This window comes from Hippoglossus hippoglossus, chromosome 2 (assembly GCF_009819705.1).
Source record: "Hippoglossus hippoglossus isolate fHipHip1 chromosome 2, fHipHip1.pri, whole genome shotgun sequence".
In the NCBI taxonomy this organism is placed as follows: Eukaryota; Metazoa; Chordata; class Actinopteri; order Pleuronectiformes; family Pleuronectidae; genus Hippoglossus; species Hippoglossus hippoglossus.
The window spans coordinates 6433515-6453242 of record NC_047152.1 but is presented as its reverse complement, the minus strand read 5'-3'; the positions used below and the strand labels follow the sequence as shown (position 1 = coordinate 6453242).

General features: G+C 43.8%; 1 protein-coding gene across 1 annotated transcript in view; it reads left to right on the top strand.

The window, feature by feature from the left end:
• Nucleotides 1-19728, top strand: part of si:ch211-132g1.7 (prostaglandin F2 receptor negative regulator) — a 43772-nt gene that overhangs the window by 15460 nt on the left and 8584 nt on the right. Inside the window, exons 6-11 of the mRNA XM_034611437.1 lie at nucleotides 6318-6464; nucleotides 6560-6720; nucleotides 6884-7004; nucleotides 7691-7910; nucleotides 7991-8178; nucleotides 12407-12526. Of these exons, the coding sequence (XP_034467328.1) occupies nucleotides 6318-6464; nucleotides 6560-6720; nucleotides 6884-7004; nucleotides 7691-7910; nucleotides 7991-8178; nucleotides 12407-12526 (957 nt within the window). The remainder of the gene's footprint in view (nucleotides 1-6317; nucleotides 6465-6559; nucleotides 6721-6883; nucleotides 7005-7690; nucleotides 7911-7990; nucleotides 8179-12406; nucleotides 12527-19728) is intronic.

Here is a 19728-nt window from a genome sequence, read left to right as displayed (position 1 = left end):
CTGCTCCTCTCCGTCTCCATCTCTTATTCGCTCTGCGTGAATTTTACAGCGCGGCCCTTTTTATTTGTGTGAAGCTGAGTGCAGCCGGCTCGTGAGATGATGTGTTGGATAAGCAACAAGACATGGAATTAGTTTGCGTTTCCTCTTGAATAGATAGTTGAAGAACGGCGCGACGTCGGAGGAAATCCTGACGTTCGGTCCCCAGGGCGGTGTGGTCACGGGGCCGAAGTTCACCCGGCGCTACGCCGACGGAGGCATCCGATTGGTCCCTGGGAGACCAGATTGTTTCCTAAAAACAATAATAAGATGCTCACTATCGCCTTCATTTTCAAAGTTCTCCTTGAATTAGATGTTTAAATGAGTTTTCGTATCATCAATTGCTCCCAAAACCAAAAATGATATTATTCCTTTGTGTTGAGCCTCATATCTCTGCTGTAAATAATCAATAACGGGCAAACGGCAAACCCTGAATCGTGAGAATGACACATGGTTTTCTGGGGAGTTCCGTTCAGGAACTATTTGTTGGCATAAGCGTTGACTTCCTGTCCCGTTAGATCCGTGTTCTGTGGGTTCTGCAGATTCCCGACTGATCAGAGAGCCAGCAGCAGATGGATTTCTGTCAAACTCCCTATTCCCACATCTTAATGAAATAAATGGACTGTAATGAATAAGTAAATACTTGTTACATAATCGCTTTCAGTTCAGCTACAGTAGCACATTCAAGGCTTTGGAGAATTCCCCCTGAAGGGTGTTGGCGCATCGACTCGGCTAAAAGTTTACTGTGCAACTGCCATTGTTTCAGGGCGGTGGCAGTTAACCATCTTCATTAATATTTATAGAGTCCAGTTTGCTTTGGTGCTTCATAATATTCTCAAACTCCGCTGGAAAACTCTTTATATTGACGTCAAAAGGACAACAATTACATTGGTATTAATGAGTATTTATTGATTAAAATGGAAAAGTAATGAACCTGTTAATATTGACACATTTGATCAGATTTGTCTCGTAATGCTCACGTTGTTGAGAACCTGCTGTCATCTTCTTAATTTAATCATTTGAGTTTTAATTTCTCCTGAATTGAGAAGTGAAACAAATCAGAAGCCTATTTTCATGTTAAATAAAATCCAACTTCCCCTTCGTTTTGTCGGCTTTGAAATTCTGCGTAAAACTACCACCGAAAGATATTTAGCAAATAAATACTTTAAATGAAATACCAATGCAATTGAAGAAAAACACGGTAACATCTGTGATGATTAGAAGGTCATTGCAAACTTTGGAAAGTCAAATGGACGACTATGGTCACAGCTTCATATTCGTCCTGTGTTCTGTGGCTCTGCCGTCACTTCCTCCATTGTTTTTAGCTGTAATTTTCTGCTGTGGTCGTCGGCTTCCTTCAAAATGTTTCTCCAAGTTTCACAAGCTCAAAGAGAATAAATCTGAGTTTTCACAGCTACTTTGCAACAAAAGGCTCCTGCTGTTTTCTAGTTGAAATTTTATGTGAAACAACAGCAGCAGCAGGACATGTTCAGTTTAGTTTATGGCTGCCAGTATTTTACAGTATTTACTATAAATTCTTGCTTTCCTTCTTCATACTGTTTGTGCAAAACAAGTATTGACTTAATAAACTTCAAGATAAAGGTTGAACTTTCAAGAATATATCAAACTACTAACATCAGCACATATGACGGCAGACGAACCGATGACAATGTTCTGCCTGACACAAATTATTTCTCTATTCTACATCTCTAACATCTGTCTGCAGTTGCCAATACAATAAGGAAACTACATCTCCCATAAGGAGCCACTGTGAAGAACTTCTGCAGACCCAATGCTCTAGTTTCAGATGATAAATCAGTTTTTCTCACAGGAAACATGAGATCCATCTTAGGGACACTTCTGTTTTCTATAATTTACTGTAATAGACATGCACATAACTAAACTGTTCCATATAATCGTGTGTGTGTGTGTGTGTGTGTGTGTGTGTGTGTGTGTGTGTGTGTGTGTGTGTGTGTGTGTGTGTGTGTGTGTGTGTGTGTGTGTGTGTGTGTGTGTGTGTGTGTGTGTGTGTGTGTGTGTCAGTGTGCTGTACATCCTGTATGTCAGCTCAAGCCTTCAGTTAAAATCACAGCCGTGTCTCGTAGATGTAGAGAGGTTTGTAGAAGCCTCGAGGATCCATGTTACATTTAGAAATATCAACCAGGCTTCATTCTCACACACACACACACAGAGCTGAAATATCAGGCTGCATGATCGAGTACATTTTGTCAATATCTGCCACGTTGTGTTGTGTGTTTGTGTATTTACGGGGATGATGGAGTGCACAAGTTATCTGCATACTAATGGACAACAATGTGTGTGTGTGTGTGTGTGTGAATGGAATTGAAGCCTTTCTCAAGCGTAAATGCTACACACACATTCATGCTTCAAACACCATCTTTATCGCTGTGTGTGTGCGTGTGTGTTTGTCCCACATACTGGGGGTATGAGGCTGTTCTCACTGGTGGAACTCCTACATTTTTGCCTGAGGGTATAAATTCCTTCATGCAGCGTCTGCCGGCACACACACGCTTACACACACCATGAGAGCAACATTTCTAATTGAGTGCAGCTCACATTTCATCCTCACTACCCTTTTAATATTAGCTCAAACTGTGTGTGTGTGTGTGTGTGTGTGTGTGTGTGTGTGTGTGTGTGTGTGTGTGTGTGTGTGTGTGTGTGTGTGTGTGTGTGTGTGTGTGTGTGTGTGTGTGTGTGTGTGTGTGTGTGTGTGTGTGTGTGTGTGTGTGTGTGTGTGTGTGTGTGGTCCACTAGTCAGTTCCTATTCTATTGATGGTGCGGCCTTGAGGTTGCTTGCTCTTCCCACGATGCTTTGCTACAAGCGCAGCTCACCAGGAAGCACATAAAGAGTTGGAGAACTTGTTTAAGAGTTCCCCACAACAGACACACACAAGGGAAGTGTAGCCAAGGCCGAGAGGAATGTGTGTGTTGTGTCAGCTGGAATTGTTGTCAGTGGACATTTCAATCAAAAAAGACGACTTCTAAAACAAACATCTTAATTTTCATAGCATATCCCAATATTTAAGTCGAGATAAATGTGTGCGTGTGACATAGAAATATCCGACATGTGATTTAGCCACTTACAACAGAAGAACTGAGTCCCTCTTTGGCCCGACTGACCCCCCGCTGCGACACCATGAGGAATTTGGTGACGAGTGGATCCCTGTGCGGTTCAGCTGCTCCTCCACGCTGAGAAGAGCCGGTGGGTGTGACTCAGGTCCGGACTGAGGTTACCCCCCCCCCCCCCCCCCCCCATAACTTGGTCCTCTTATCCGCACCGCTTCATATCAAAGCTGTTTTTTATTTGGCCCACTTAGACTCCCACATTATCTGGTCAGATTTGGGTGGTCAAAGGTCATGGTGACCTCATATTCATATTGTGAATGCAAAATGTCAGGAACACCTTGAGGGACTGAGACTGCACTGGTGGGTGGTTGGCGTTAATAGTGGAATCAACTCATTCACGCTACAAAAGGATCTACCTGGAATATGTGATTGGCAAACACGTTGTTTCATTGAAGTGGGCTGTTTGTTCTCACTGTGCTAATGTCAGTCTGAACACCTGAGGGCGTTCCTGGTTTTATAAATGTAAAAAAGAAAAATAGCGTGGGCTGCCTGAATAAAAGCGTCAACTTCAGTCAACTTTATTTCATGCAGGATTAAACGTATGACATCGTCTTTTTTTCCTCCCTGAGGGAACAGTTTAAGTTGTTTCCTGCAGCTTTCAGGCAGTTTTTCTAAACTCTGTGAAAATCTCTCCTTCGGTGAAATTCAAAGCAGCTAAATTAAGGAGGCTGTGCCTCGCCACCGGCTGCATGACGCTCCAGTCTGTGGTTTTATGACGGTTTAGCATCTATACTGTTCAGCGCCTGTGACTGGAGTCTGGAGTGTTTATTATTTAGCATCTTTTGTATCACACAGGATGCCGTGACAAGCTCGGCTCATTTGTTGATTTGAAGCATGTAGCATGAAAATGAGATTGCGAAAACAATAGTGATTCACATTTCGCTCATAAAATGTGAAATGAATACACTTCTCAATGGGATTTAATGAGACTGTCTCATAATGACAGAGCCACCTGACATAGGTAGTAACAGATTACTGTAATCTGCCTGCACACATGCAATCTGATTACATGTAGCTGTAATGTTCGATGCTGCATGTACGTCTGCTCAGTGTGTGTCAGCTCGTACTTCCCCTGCGTCCTGTGAGACGCTGCGTGTTGACAGAAAGAGGGAATGGCTCGAGTGGCGTATTCATATCTGCTTTTCCTATCACACACACACACAAATGAACTACACACACACACTCCTGCGCACAGAAACCAGAACGTCTTTGGTTGTTTTGGCAGAATACAGCATTCCTCTCCTGCTGACTGGTTGGTAGTTCAGCTCCCTGCCGTACTCAATGGTACCATCACTGGATTCAGTGGATGTTCAGTTCACACATGGTTTCTGTGTCTATTTAGAGAAAACAAAGTTTTTTAACATGTATGTGTGGTTTAAACATTGTAAGCGGCTACTATGGTTTGCTGTTAATTGTATTAAACAATTTATTTTTCGGAGTATAAACCCTTTACTCACATTAGCAACTGACACAAACTGTAAAACAAGGTTAAAGTCACCCTGAGGCCCAAATTATTTAAAATAATGAATTGGACACTATAACAGTGGAAACACACCAGTCTGTTGCAAACCTCCATCAGATTCGCTGCAAACTAAGACGAGCTCCTTAAAACGAACACGTGCAGCGCGACGCAGATGAAAGCAGTTTGTTGTGCTATTGACATTGACCTATTTTTTCTCGCTCTTCCTCCCTGAACCACTCGCTTAAAAAACTCTTTCCTTCCTTTTCAAAACTTTTTTTTTGTTTACGTGAGATTAGTTTTTTTCGATATTTATATTCACAGAAACCGCACATCGCCTCAATCAAATCACTAAGTCACTCTGCTGAAGTCGTAAACGCTCGTAATGTCTGATATTATCCAGACTAACAACAACTCCGACACTCTGTACTTTGTTGTTGTGCTGAGAGGAAGGCACCAAAATCCTTTTAGAAATATGCCAGTTGAAGTGATGGGTGAGATTTTAAAATTAACAAATTAATAGAATTGCTTTTAATAGAGCGCACACTTTTCAAAGAGGCCCAACGGTCCCTTTCATTTCAATCAACCCGCACTAAATTGCACCAACTCAGATATCAGACGTCTAAATGTGCCTGATTTATTTTTCTTTCTTCACCAAGATCCATAAATTATTTCTCCGGCTCAAATCCCAAAAATTCTCTTCCTTGGTCCATGTCCCGTCCTTCCAGCTAGTTTCAGGAAAATGATTTAAAACGAAAACATAACCTCCTTGGTGAAGGTTTGGTTTGATCACTGTATCTTCTGTAACTTGTTCCTACATTTATTAGCTGCTCTGTAAGGATTCACCACTTTCAAAACCTAGATCACCTACATCAGTCACTTCCAGTATATGTCTCTGTATGTTGTATAGCATCGGAGCAGCTGAACGTGAGTAAGGACTGGTTACTCTCTCGAGAGAGGGACAGAAAGAGGCACGTGGCTATTTGTCAGGAAACCTTCACGCATTCCTATCGAGCGTGTGTGTGTGTGTGTGTGTGTGTGTGTGTGTGTGTGTCACAGCAGATGGTGACGGTGCATGAGTCAGTGTGTGTCTGTGACGTCCAGCTGACATCACGCAGAAACCCGTCCTTTGCCAAACACACACTCATGCACACACTTTGTATGTATAGCGTTTAATCTGGGTGTGTGTTGGTCGGTGGCAGGTACTGGCACGTCGACACACTAATAACACACCAGTAACTGCTTTTATATGCGTGTGGGTGTGTGTGTGGCTCAGATGCCTCACTGTTAGGCAAGTGGTAATCTTTTGTGTGTGTTTCCTGTTTATTGATGTGTAAAGGTGCAATCTGGATGTCTAACTGAGAGAACCTGCCTCCCCACCTACTGTACACTCGCGCACGCACACACACACACACACACACTATTAACACTGACGCACACCTCATCTCACACTGTTAACAGTGTTATTTCAGGTCTATTTTTGTGGCCTGGCTCTGTCACACAGCTCTATTTAAGGACTGAACCACTGAAAGGAAAAAGCAGGATTCACTGTGGATTCGTCTGGTGATTCTGAGTAAAGTGTCTAAGATCCCGTTAGGATGCGAGTCATTTCTAAAAGTTTAAACTGCATAATGAAAAATAGTAAGTTTTCATCTCTCTTGTTGTTTCTTCCCAGAGCCGAGCTACACGCTGACCCTTGAACCGGCCGTGAACCCCCAGGTGACAGCTGAACCCACAGAGCTGGCTTGCCTCGTCACCAACATTACCCACGTACCCCTGGGAGGCCGACTGGGCGTCACCTGGGAACAAACCGCGCTTCCAGGTACTTTTTTTTTTTACCTCAGCTGGTTTTCTAAATCTTTAATAGAATGGCCATGAAACATTTTTAGACTCTTTCATCTGTCCGATCTCCGGCAGGAGTAGGGGATGATGCCAAGACCTCGCATCACATCGGCTCCCTGGACGGAAGTGGCAACCTGCTGCCGGGGGCCATGTACTCCGACCGGCTGAAGAGCGGCGCCATGTCTCTGACCAGAGTCCAGCCGAACACGTTCAAACTGCGAATCCTCCGCACACAGGTGGGAAAACTCAAACGAAGAGTGGCAGACAGAAACATTTGTGATTTCAATATTTACCGATATTTGACAGTTTAATGGGAATAAACATAATCCTATCTTCTAACAGTGAAACCAGCAACTCTGTGACGTCTATGACTGACTAGTTTTCACTTTTGCTTTGCAGGAGATCGACATGGGCCAGTATTCCTGCACCGTGTCTGCGTGGAGCGCCAGCAGCCAGGGTGATATGGTGAAGATCACGGAGCACAAGAGCTCGCCGGTGACTGTACAATGGGATACCAAACGTAAGGAAGAACCAAAAAATCGAATACACACATAAGAATTCAACGCAAATCAGAAAAGCATGGTAGATTGATGAATTTCTAATAACACGATTTGTACTAAACATTACAACAAACTACTCAGGCTCTAGTTTATTAATGCATAATGGACTTCTTCAACTTTTACTTTTGTTTCTCTCTAATCGTTCCTTATCTCTGCACGTAACATGCAACCTGCTACTCAAGGTCGTATTCTGCGATTTAACGAGTCACTTGTGGGAGAGATAAAAAAAAAAAGGAATTGAGCATTAACTCACATTTATGATTTTTTAAAAAAACCTCCAACCAGTCAGAGCAACCCTGCTGTTACATTTTATGAATAAGCTCTAATGTCTAGATGTGGTTTCCAGACTTCACAGGAAAAATCCCTCCTCACAACAACAGACCTCTCGTTGTCTTTTTCACAACACGCACACAAACATGTCTCTATTTCAGTCGCACACGCTGAACTTGCTGCCCTCAGTTAATTGAGCCATGATGTAACTCCATTGCTCTCCGTGTATGTGAGCCTGTTTGAATCAGAGTAATCGCCTATCACTTCCTGTCGGCCTGTCGGGGATTTCCTCACCTCCTGACACTGCGGTGGGATGAATGATGTCCTTGTCAAAGTCGTTTTCGCTGATTAATCGACGGGCCGGTTCTGTTTTCAGGTCCGTCTCTGAACGTCGTGGCCAAACGTGTCCGTGAAGCCTCAGTGGGAGGGGCTACCTTCGAGATGAGCTGCACCGTGACCACTGAGAACCTCGGGGAGGCCGGCTACTCGGTGCTCATCCAATCGCAGGAGAGCCTGGAGGGCAACGTGAGAACCATCATGACTCTCAGCCCTGATAATGTGGTGCAGCACGGAGGAGCCACAGACCCCAACAGGAGGTATATACCTACAACAATCTATACATTCACATTTTAACAATGTACTGGTGTCTGCTTACATCTCTCTTCTGTCCGCTCAGAGACAGTTTAGTTCTGGCGAAGTCCGGCCCGGCAGAGTTCCGCTTTCGCCTCGCTGGTGTCCAGCTGTCCGACAGAGGTTTCTACTGGTGTGACATCACGGCGTGGACGAAACAGCAGCCGGGACAAACTTGGACCAAAGCCACGAGCGCCGAGTCGAACAAAGTCAGGATCGACTTCCAAGAAAACGGTGGGTCCGCGCACGTTTTTCTGGTCTTTTGTCGTGACTGCAGAGGCTCATGGGTAATGCTTCAAAGTAAACCTCCACATGTGAATTTAAAACGGAAAAACCACTTAAAAAACCTTTTGTTGCCCACTTTACTCCCTTTATGTCAAAGTTAAATATTGTCACTGAGCTGTACTAGTGTTTCTAAATGTCTCTTTACTTCACCACTGAAGTTTCCTCTCACTTGTTTTTAATGCCGTTGGTTTCGTTTAATGAGTTTTCCTGAAATCAGGCTTTGCACAAAGAGCATGACAAAAGACCAAATATTGAGGAACTACTTTCTAACACTGCGGCGGGATTCATGATTAATTTAAAGCCGTTTTACTAATTCAAATCATTTCTTCTGAGCAAATACTGGCGACTAAATATGTGTTCAGTCCCTGCAATTACCCTGGAAATCCTGGAGTAAACGTCTATAAATAGAAATATTTAGCACTTCTGTTCACACATACACTCACATCCTCCACCCACACACAGTTAATGATAAGCAATATAAATTCCCTAATAACGCTCAAAGATAAAGATGCATGTACACAAACACACCTTAAGCCCTTTAACGCCCACCACAGCCACTGGCCTACTTAACTTACTTTGATCTGACTGGGAAGTGTGAGACAGGAGAAGGAAAAACAAGGAGCGTCAGACGGGAAGCGGAGGAAGAGGAGGGAGGTGACAACGAGGAGGAAGAGAAAGCGAGGGGCGGCGGCGATGTGGAAGGAGGAGGGGGGTACGAAAGGTAGAAAAGAGGAAGAAGAGACGATTTAAAGAGGGAGATGTGAAAGAAGGAAGGAAACATGAGGAACCTCATCAACAAATCTGATTAAAGAGAAGACCAATAACGAACTTGGAGCTTGTTAGCTTAGCATAAAGACTGGAAACAGGGGGAAACTGCTAGCCCAGCTCTGTGGAAATTTAAAAAGCCCCTACCAGCACCTTATAAAGTTCACTAATTAACACATTCTCACTTTTATCATATCGCTTTTAAATCTCAAATAATCAGATGGACATTTTATGTGTATGGCTCCTCTTTTTCATCCTGAGATATTTGCCTTCTTCAACTTTTATTCTGACATTTGACTTGGGGGGGGGGGGGGGTGGTGCTGGCTGAAACAGCAACTGACTCGGACGTTTGCATTTTCACATACAAGGACGGTGCAGTGAGAAGGAAAGATGGCAGCGAAGAGGCTGAAGACGATCTGTCTTTCTCTGGGGAGGACAGGAGCCCTTGAGCATAACTTCCTCTTTCGCCGTCTCTCTCGCTTGCTGTTTTTTTCCTCCCCCGTTCTCTCCGCCATCCTTTCACTCTCTCTCACCCCCACTGTCTCCCTCCCTCCCTCCCTCCCTCCCTGGGACATCTTCAAAGTGAAGCCCTTTGGCCAATCAGCCAGCTGCAGAGATCTGCACCGCTGCTTTTCTTTTCTCTCTCTGCTTGTGTGTGTGTGTGTGTGTGTGTGTGTGTGTGTGTGTGTGTGTGTGTGTGTGTGTGTGTGTGTGTGTGTGTGTGTGTGTGTGTGTGTGTGTGTGTGTGTGTGTGTGTGTGTGTGTGTGTGTGTGTGTGTGTGTGTGTGTGTGTGTGTGTGTGTGTGTGTGTGTGTGTAAGTCTAACATTTTGAGTTGACCCCACACAGTGCAATACCCCTACACAAACACACACTCTCTGACAGCGTTAAAGCTTCAAGCTGGGCAGTTTTTGCAAGAACCCCTTATGCTTGCCTTAGGGGACAGAAGCTGTGTGTGTGTATATATATATGTGTGTGTGTGTTACGAGCACATGCACGCTGGCAACTGGCATGCCTCCCAAGGTTCCAGCTGTATCTTGAATGTTTCAGACGTGTTGTGGTGTTGCAGCCTGTACGGGGATCTTCTGCGAGGACATATGTGGAAATGCAAAGTCTCACCGGCACATTTACTGTTAAATAATTAAGTGTTTAAGTGATTTTATTTTTTAACGGTAGAACAGCAACATACATATGGTGTGTAGCCGCGGGAAAAATGCAACCTCGTCAACCGGGATTTAAATCGAGCCGTTGATAAATATGTAAAAAAGTCAAATTCTGTATTTTTTTTACAACCTGAATCTGATTTTAAAGTCCATAGTTCTGTCATATAATCTAAACCACTTAGTTGAAAATGACAAAAGCTGGAGGTGTAATCCAAATAATTTGACTTGGCCACCTTCGGATTTGACTGAGTGAGGATTCCCGATGGGTCCAGACGGGCCGGGTCGGGGTTGCAGGAATTTTTTTTATTCTATTCGGGTCCGGTTACGTTCCCCTGGGCTATCTACTTGATTTTTCATGCTGCACGTGTCGGACCAAAAATTGCAGTCCGAGCTGCACTCAGCTGTAGATGTACAGTGTTTTCTCTTTAAATTTTCATTTCCAAGTAACTGGTTTACATAATTAAGCAGACAGGGGACAGATTCAGTGCTGAAATTGGTGCATAAATATCAGAACAATAACCAAACAAAAGACCCACATTGTAAAAGAAAAGTCATTTCATTCACTTCATTTATCTTCAGCCTTTGAAATGGAGCAATGATGCAGTTTGAGTATTTATTGTAGGAGTTAATGAATTCTGCATCGCTCATCTTTGAGACTAATGAGACAACGCAGCTTTGGAAGTGGTTTCAAACACTGAAATTAAAGACACTATTTAAGACGTTATTCTACAGTGACGTGAAGTACAGCAGTCGACGGGTTTAAAGTGATCTTCACGGACTTTACGTCCCTAAACATCCTGAAGTTGTTTGGGGAGGGGGTGCTGCAGGACGCTCGCAGCAGTTTACAGTAAACATGGTCCTGTAATGGTCGAAGACTTAAAAGAAACAACTCTAGTTGTAGAAAGAGAAGAGAACAGAAATAAATTAGTTTCTAAACATGCTGGTGACGATTAAAAAAAACCCCTCAAAGTAAATAAATGTTCCCTCTAAGAAGCAACTATGGATATTTGTTAATAGACTGAATTTATAAAGTGGTTTTCTAGCTTTCAAATTGCTTAAAGGCTCATTAATGCTCAACGTTAGGTACAAATATGGATATTCTGTCCGTACTCGTGGGCAAGTTAGGCTTCAGTGTCTTGCCCAAGGACACTTCGTCATACACGCTGAGGGAGTTTGGGAAAAACCCACAACCCTCTGATCAGTGGACGTCCGGCTCTACCTCCCGGGCCGCAGCAGCCCAGATGTAAATATCGGCTGCGTGACTCATTTGGAGACTGAACCCTCTAAAGTGTTTCTTGAATGCTCCTGTTTGACTGATTGACTCACTTACAGCTCACCGAGAGGCCGAGGCCGAACGAGCATGTTTTATATCCGTCCGCATGCCGTTTACGAGCACGTGCATTTTACAGCGCTTTGCTCGCACATGACAGTGTGAGTAATGCGGCGTTCTTGGCCGGGGAATAAAACTGTCAGAACAACTTAAATGTTACCAGAGAAACTATCCACACACAGGAAACCACAATAACATGGCTGCGGCGACTTTTACACCCTTAAACAAACTGACTTGATGTCATCAATTTGTTCATTTCATGTTTTACAGACGAGGGAACAATATTAGGAGCTTTTTTAGTAGCATCCCAGGCTGGTTTGCTAACACTATGACTTCTGCATGAGAGAGAAGCTACATTCTTGCTTGACTTCCAATTATCGCCAATAAGCGAGCGAAGGGGTGAATAAAACATTCCTCGTGGCTTCACGTGTGGTTAACCTTACCGGAAAATAAACATCAGTGTGACGAGAACTACCTCATCTGTGTCCTTGTCCATTCTGCTAACACGGAGGAGGCAGGTTTTATGAGCTATACTGCGGACCACACATATCTTATTGATCAACTTCTCCGTAACCGCTGACTGTATGTGAACGTGTTAACAGCTCGCGTTCTTTAATCTATTTATATCGACACCACAGCTGTTTTCTCTTTGTTGACGTCCACACATCACATCGAATCACACGTTGTGACTTTAAAGCAGCGTTTGCCATCTGAAAGCTTGAGAACTCTTTTCTCCCTGGAAGCTCACATCCACATCCAGCGCTCCTCGGGGACATGAAAGCAGAATTACAGTGTGTGCAGGTTGAAAAGTGTTTAAACGAGTCCTTCTCATCTCACTCTCTGTTTCTCTGATGTTTGCTGCCTGCGTCCAATGTGTTTGTGGAATAAAGCTGATTTCAGCTCATGTGCTTCTGTTGCAGGCCCGTCCTTCACCATCGCCATCCAATCAGACGACACCAGTGTTTATCCGTCGAGAACAGCCAAGATGGAGTGCTCGCTCAGCGTCTCTGGATCCTCACCAAAGACCGGTGCGACACAAAGTACAGTACACACACACGCACACGCACACACACACACACACACACAGAGGTAGACAACACAGAGATGTTACACTACAAATCACAATCACTCACTGTCTCTGTCTTTCTCTTGTGTTGTCTGAACTTTTCATTTTCTTTTACACACAAACGTAAATGTAGCTGCGCACACACACACACACACACACTAATACACACTCTCACACACACTCTTTGTACTTGTGCTGTGTTCTGCACCTGCCAACCTGTCAGCCGTGCTGCTAATAAGAATGATGTGACTCCTGCATTTCAAATAGTTGTACAGATGAAAAATATGCTTTTTCTCACTCATGCTCTTGTTAACACACACACACACACACACGACTACTGTAAATGCTTTTGTTTTCTTAACTGTGTGTGTTTGCCACTGGAAACACTGGTGATACATTTTGCGAGAATTGTGAGAATAGTAACGCTTCCATTCTAAACCGTATTATTCTCAGATCGCGGTTGCTTCTAATTAGATTAATGTAGAAATAACATGTTAAAAAACATGATTATTTTCACTGCAAGTAAATTTAAACACCCCTGAGTAATAAAAATTCCTTCTTTGAAAATGTTGCTTAACCATTAGCAGCTAAATATACTTAAAGCTGCACTAATCAATATCTTTAAACCAACAATGGATCATTTCAGATTTAGAGTTAAAAAAATGTTGCCTGCCTTTTAAAAAATATATATATATTTGCAGTGTAACTCGACCTCTCCTCCCCTCTTGTCTCCATTAATCTATTCTTCCCTCTCTCAACCCCCCACCCCACTATGCAAACACCCATCCATCTTCTGTCCTCCCTCTTCCTCGTCGCTCCATACCCTTTAACTCAAACGTGTCGCATGACGTCGCTCAACACCGCCCTCTCTCCATCTGTCACCATTTCTTTCCCTCCTTTTCCTCTCTGTGCATCTTTCTTTTACCGTCCAACATGTGTTTTCAACCTTTCGTCCACATAGGGAGCAGATAAGGCACATTGCAGACGTCCTCCCTCATTGTGTGTGTGTGTGTGTGTGTGTGTGTGTGTGTGTGTGTGTGTGTGTGTGTGTGTGTGTGTGTGTGTGTGTGTGTGTGTGTGTGTGTGTGTGTGTGTGTGTGTGTGTGTGTGTGTGTGTGTGTGTGTGTGTGTGTGTGTGTGTGTGTGTGTGGTTATTTGGAAATAATTGTGCAAACACATGCAGAGTGGAACACCGTCTCCTGCAGTGTTCGGACATATGCGAGCACATTTCTTTGCACCTGTGTCTTCGCAGCAGTGTGCTTGTGTACATATGCCTGCCTGCCTGTAATGTATGCCCATACATAAACACTTAACAGTGAAACGCTGCAGGGATTGGTGCGTTGGAGGTTGTGGAGCGTGTGCGCACAGACAGCTGCACCATGGGAAGAAACCCCCCCCCCCACACCCTCAGTATCACAGCTGAGAGCAGAGTTCCGCATGAACATGCTCACTACAGGAAGGAAGAAAAGACAGAAGCAATTCATGAATATATTGTGATTATTGTTATTTTTAGCACCGAACACATTGTTTATAGAAGTTTTGTAAGTTTTATATTCCAACCTATAGTTACAGGTGTCCTGAAACTATAGGTTACGATAACGAGTACCAGTCCGATGCTGAAAAAGACCAGAAATAAATGAACGTAGGAAAACATGACGCCCTTCAAAACTGATGCCTTGCATACTGTGCACACCACGTTTTACCTGGGGACGTTTTTTTCAAACCAAACGTTCCAGGAACTATGGAACCAGAGATCTTTATTGTCATTAAACTCGGGAACAATGACATTTTAAGAAACTTAGGAACCAAACTGTTATCTCATTTCTCACGTCTCAATCTGAGACTATTGCAACAACTTTTGAGTATCTGAAGTGCGTAGGAGCACAGGGTTTGGTTCATTGTGTACTTAACACAGCTGCACACTGACTGCAGTGTATTACATGTGTTTGCCAGCTGGACAGTAAAACCTGCATCGCGTGTTTGCTTTGATGCTTTTTCATGTTATTTTATGATGTTTTAATTTCTGTTGAGGAAAAAACAATCTTGCAGGATTTAGATTGTCTCTCTTAATGTTAGTTCTGCTGCGGTTTCATCCAATAGCGTTCAGCGGTTTACCTGCAAAGAGGAACAGGGCGGGGGGTTGGTGGGACCCTCTTATGCATTTGTGCCCAGAGGCACATTGTCAATACAATCTGAGGCATTTGGTTTTATAGTTGTTGTTTTGTTTTTTTCTGAAGAAATGTGTTGCTTGACATAGAATTAATTATAAGGTCTATAAATACACATGTGAAGGAAAAGGCTGCCGGGTTTTAAATGTTTCTTTATCAACAAATATCCTTAACAGAGTTTGTTTGTCTGTCTTGTAAATCTGTTAAAACGGCTCACGTATATACAGTTTAGTTTTTAAAGTAAGCTCAGTGAATTTCCTTAAGAGTAGGTGACTGCAGCAGGATGGTTAATGTGGGACTGACTTCAAATGAACCGCGGAGCTCGTGTTTATGATACATGTGAGGGAACGGGTCACCCACTGCAACAGTGCTGATGTGTATTTAACAGTTGTTGTTTTTCTGTACAACGGTGGAGCTCGGCGGCGCAGAGCGATTTAGATATTCAGTTTCTCAGACGAGGCCGTGCACAGAGAGCGACAGTGTCACGAGTGTGAACGACGACAGCAGGTTAATAGACCAATTAGCAAACTGGTATCGAGTGACGTGTCAACAAAGGTGCGGCGCTGACGTGTTGGCCAACGGCCAAAACTTCACTTCCTCTGGGGCACTTAGAACACACACACACACACACACACACACACACACACACACACACAGAGAGACTTTTGTTGGGTGTAACAGCATATTCCACACCTTTGTCCCTTCATGTATTCTTACATTCTGTGTGTGTGTATAAATAAGTGGTAGATTGCCTCCTACTTCACCTTTGTAGCTCATTGTTCTGACACAATAAGGCAGCTTCAGGAATCACTGGAAAGGTTGACCAACTGTGTGTGTGTGTGTGTGCATGCGCATTCCTTAGAGATGGCTGCAAACAGCTCTCCTGTTGCAGCTTGTATTTATGATGGGCGAAACACACTCGCACATAAAATATGCCTCATTATTCCTCTCTTCTTAGTCAGGCTGCTGCTTTAGCCTTTTATTAGCGATGCTGTTGACCCACAGGTAAATACAGTGTGTTTATGTGTGTGACCTACAAGCGACTGCAGCTGTGGTACAAGGAGCATTTCCAAAGCGACTGCCTGTATGGAACCTATATGACGCTGTGGGGGACAGTGACTGAAATGTCTGAGATAAATCAGAGGCTAGGCAGGGTTATTCCAAACATCCATCTCTTCCTATGGGATTCTGATGCGTTCCCAGGCCAGATGGGATGTGTAGTTCCCCCCCCCCCCCCCCCAGCGAGTTCTGGGTCTACCCCTGGGTCTCCTCCCGGTTGAGTGTGCCTGATAAACCACTTATGGAAGACAGCCAGGAGGCATCGTGATAAATCGCCCGAACCACCTCAACTGGCGCCTATCGACGTGAAGGAGCAGCGGCTCTACTCTGAGCTCCTTGTCCGAACTCCTCACGCTACCGGAGCTGAGCCGAGCCACCGAACGAGTTAGTTTAATTGTGTCACTAACTATTACCATGGTTTTTTCCTCACTAACACTGAGGCCCAGTCATATCGGTCACGGGGTCATTGGCTGAGCTCGTCCGACCGTCCGTCACTAGAACGAGCTGACGCGACATTTGCATATTGTTGGTTGCAAACGAGACATTGAATCTCGTTAACGTCTAAGTCGCACTTCGCAGTTTGACACATCGCTACCCTCGGGCAGCAGCTGGTCGACAGAGGCTCACGTGAGATTTGTTGCTTTCAGTTCACATTAATTGTTTCTCCTGTCGTCACTTCGTTCACGCCGGAAGTGAATGTGGGAAAAATATGTCAAGTCTGCAGCACCTTGGTTAATGAAGAGTTGATGTCGAGAGCCGTCCTCGACGTTAACTGGATCAGTGTTGTCATTTAGCAAAATAAGTGAGTAAATACAATTTGAACACATGTGATGTTGTCGCTATTTTCTTGACCCTGTGTTACATTTTGCCTTGCTGTTGTTTGAGCGTGCTGCGGCGTGCAGACGCACAGCGTTCATTACCCCTGGAATGACTGGCATGTTATTGCAGTCATGGAAGTGTGTGTTAGTGCGACGCTGCACACTTGAAAAATCAGTGGTGGAGGGATGACATCACCGTTACAGATATTTGTCTCTCTCTCTTTTGAAGCTGAAACTGACAGTTTGGGGCTTTTCAATGCATTGGTGTGTTTTTTTTTTTTTCTGTCGCTGCTCTGAAATTCTCTTGTTAAAATAACAGCGCACCATTCAGCTCCTGCAGCGAGGAAATAAAGCTTTGTTCCCCACTGGCTCACACACGCACACACACACACGCACACATATACATGTTTTTTCCTTTTAGCCTCCAAAGAATGCATCAGCCAAACAGGAAAAGGAAACCGTGAGGCAAGATTCCATCTTGATTCCGTGTAAAGGAACAACAATCTCTAAAGTAGAGATTCACATGAGCTGCGTTCAGACGTGCACAGAAGTCCACACATTTTTCTGATCATTTTCCAGAGCTGCTGTATGTGAGGACACAAATGTCCGAGTCAGTTGCTCCAGAGCTTTTCCTTTTGCAAGACCTCAGCGTTTCCCACAGAATTCGTTCAATCTATAGCAGTAACGGGGGTACACATGCACGAAGGTCACCCTCACGTGCAATAGATGCTGAGTGACAGGTACACAAGCTTAAGAGAGCTGCAATGCATGAAACAACAGCAGCTGAAGCTATGAGGTCTAACTGTGTGGATGGTAAAAACGTTAGGACCATAGTGTTGGCATGCGGCAATGGGAAACGTGCTGCTCTACCCAGTCGCCACCCCCTGTCTGACCAGTGTCTTGTTTCATATTTCATTGGGTTTTACACGTTTTAGCAAACAACTTGCTGCTGATTTTCTATTCTTAGAGCCGCACACACCCCTGGAGACGCTTGGTTTTTTTCCCAGTAATATCATTCATTCCTTTGTGCTAATAGAGGCTGTGCAATCATGGCGTCCTGTGCAATTCATTTCAGTTTGAGTGGAGATTTTAACCTGATTATGTTGCAACAAGTGAGTTCATTTTGAATATAGCTCGCTGTTAATTCCCCAGAAACAGTTAATGAAGTGAGTCACTTTCTGTCATCACCTCACCACTTCATCTTCTTCGCTCTCCAACCTCCTTTCATCCCTCTCTCCCCTCTTCAGCTACTCTTCCTCATCCTCCTCGGTACAATTCGCTCTTTTTTCCCTCCTCTCTCGTCGCTCTTTTCAGGAAAACGCTGCACGCCGTTCTCCAGCCACTCTTCCCCCATTTACTGCCTCCTCCATTCACTCCTCTTTCCACTTTAACAATCTGGTTTTCGCTCCCTCCACTTCCCTCACTCCCACTTCTCTCCATCTATTCGCCAACTATTCTTCCCCTACCTCGTTCTGTCTCCGCGGCTGGCTAACGGAGCGTGAGATTGGCTAATTAACGGCTGCCTGTCGGCCTTGGAAAGACAGCTGGGTAATTTGGTGAGTGCGGAGGGGAGAGAGGGGGCTGAAGAGAGACCGAGGAGGGAATGAGCGGTAGAGGAGCCAAAACAGGAGAGAGACGGACGTATCGTTATATTTACCATAAGATTTACGTTTGCCAGGTGTTAATCACCTGCTCCTGTGCTTTTAAAGGAGCAGGTGAGCACCTCACTAAAATGTGACCGGTAATTGCTTCACTTCCTTGTCAGTTATCATGCCTGAAAATCAGCTGCAGATGTTGGGATATGAAGATGCAGGCAGAACTTGTTATTTGATATTGGCTCCACACGAGTTAAATCAATCAAAGCTGCTTTAGTAAACACAACATTGATTGAGGTGTTTTGTTTTTTGGCTTCAGAGCTGCACCAGTACTGGGAGTCTAGATCCAAGACGTGACTCAGGAATTCTTCCCAAAATGCACCCTGTTTTTCTGGGAGAAATACCAGCAGGGTTTCTGAACATGTGTACACTAGTCTCTCTCTCTCTCTCTCTCTCTCTCTCTCTCTCTCTCTCTCTCTCTCTCTCTCTCTCTCTCTCTCTCTCTGTGTGTGTGTGAAAACTACACACCTTTCATTTGGAGATTTTTGTCACACATTCCATAGATGACGCGATCACCGGTTTCACAGTATGACGTGGTCAAATTCCTGACGGTTACTTGTACGATTAATGTTTAATTACAGTGATGACTTGGTTGATACTGTCGACCTTTGATTAATAATACAAATTACTATAAATGTATCGGTAATTTTTGAACATTTACAGCACATTGTAGCAATTCTGACGTAAAACTGATTACTAATATATAATTATATGACAATTATATATGACTCTATAATCTGAATTGTTTGCAGACTTTAACTCTAGAAAATTGCGCGCAGATGAGTTTGCCTTTTTACATCTGAAGAACTAAGCAGGAAAATGTCCATATTTGAGTTATAGTGGGGAAAAAACACTTTCTGTCCTTGTTTCATTCCAAACGAACTTGGATGCATGAAATAAACATTCAGTTAAAAGTTTCAGGGAACTTATTCACTAGTTATTTATTAATTTGTTGTCAAAAACAATCATTTTTGAATATTCAGTGGCCTCCAGATGACAGCCTCAAGTACCTCTTCTTCTCAGGTTCACTATAAATCTTGACTGCTCGGGATGTTTATCCTGTTGTGAATAAGTAAAGCGAACGGTTGCCATCCCAACTTGAAGACGGATACGGGGGAGTGGTGTATAAGCAGGAAGGTGAGAGAAAGAGGAGAGGAAAGGACGGGGTGATAGTAAAACACAAATTGAAAATGTTAAGCAGATAGAAAGGCAGAGCGGCGCCATCATTTTCACTCCATTAGGTCTTCAGTTAAATGAGAATGGGAGCGAAGATGCAGCTTTAAAGGAATCCGAAAGAAATTGAGGATTTTAGGGGGATAAGATTTGTTCAGGTAATAAAGATACATTTTTGCTTCCTTTCCGTATGAAAAGATACGTAAGTACGTCCTTTATGTTGGCATGGTTATAAGCAATACATCCTCTAGAGGGCAGCACAGAGACGAGGTTACCTGTCAACAAACAAAAGGAGATGATAAT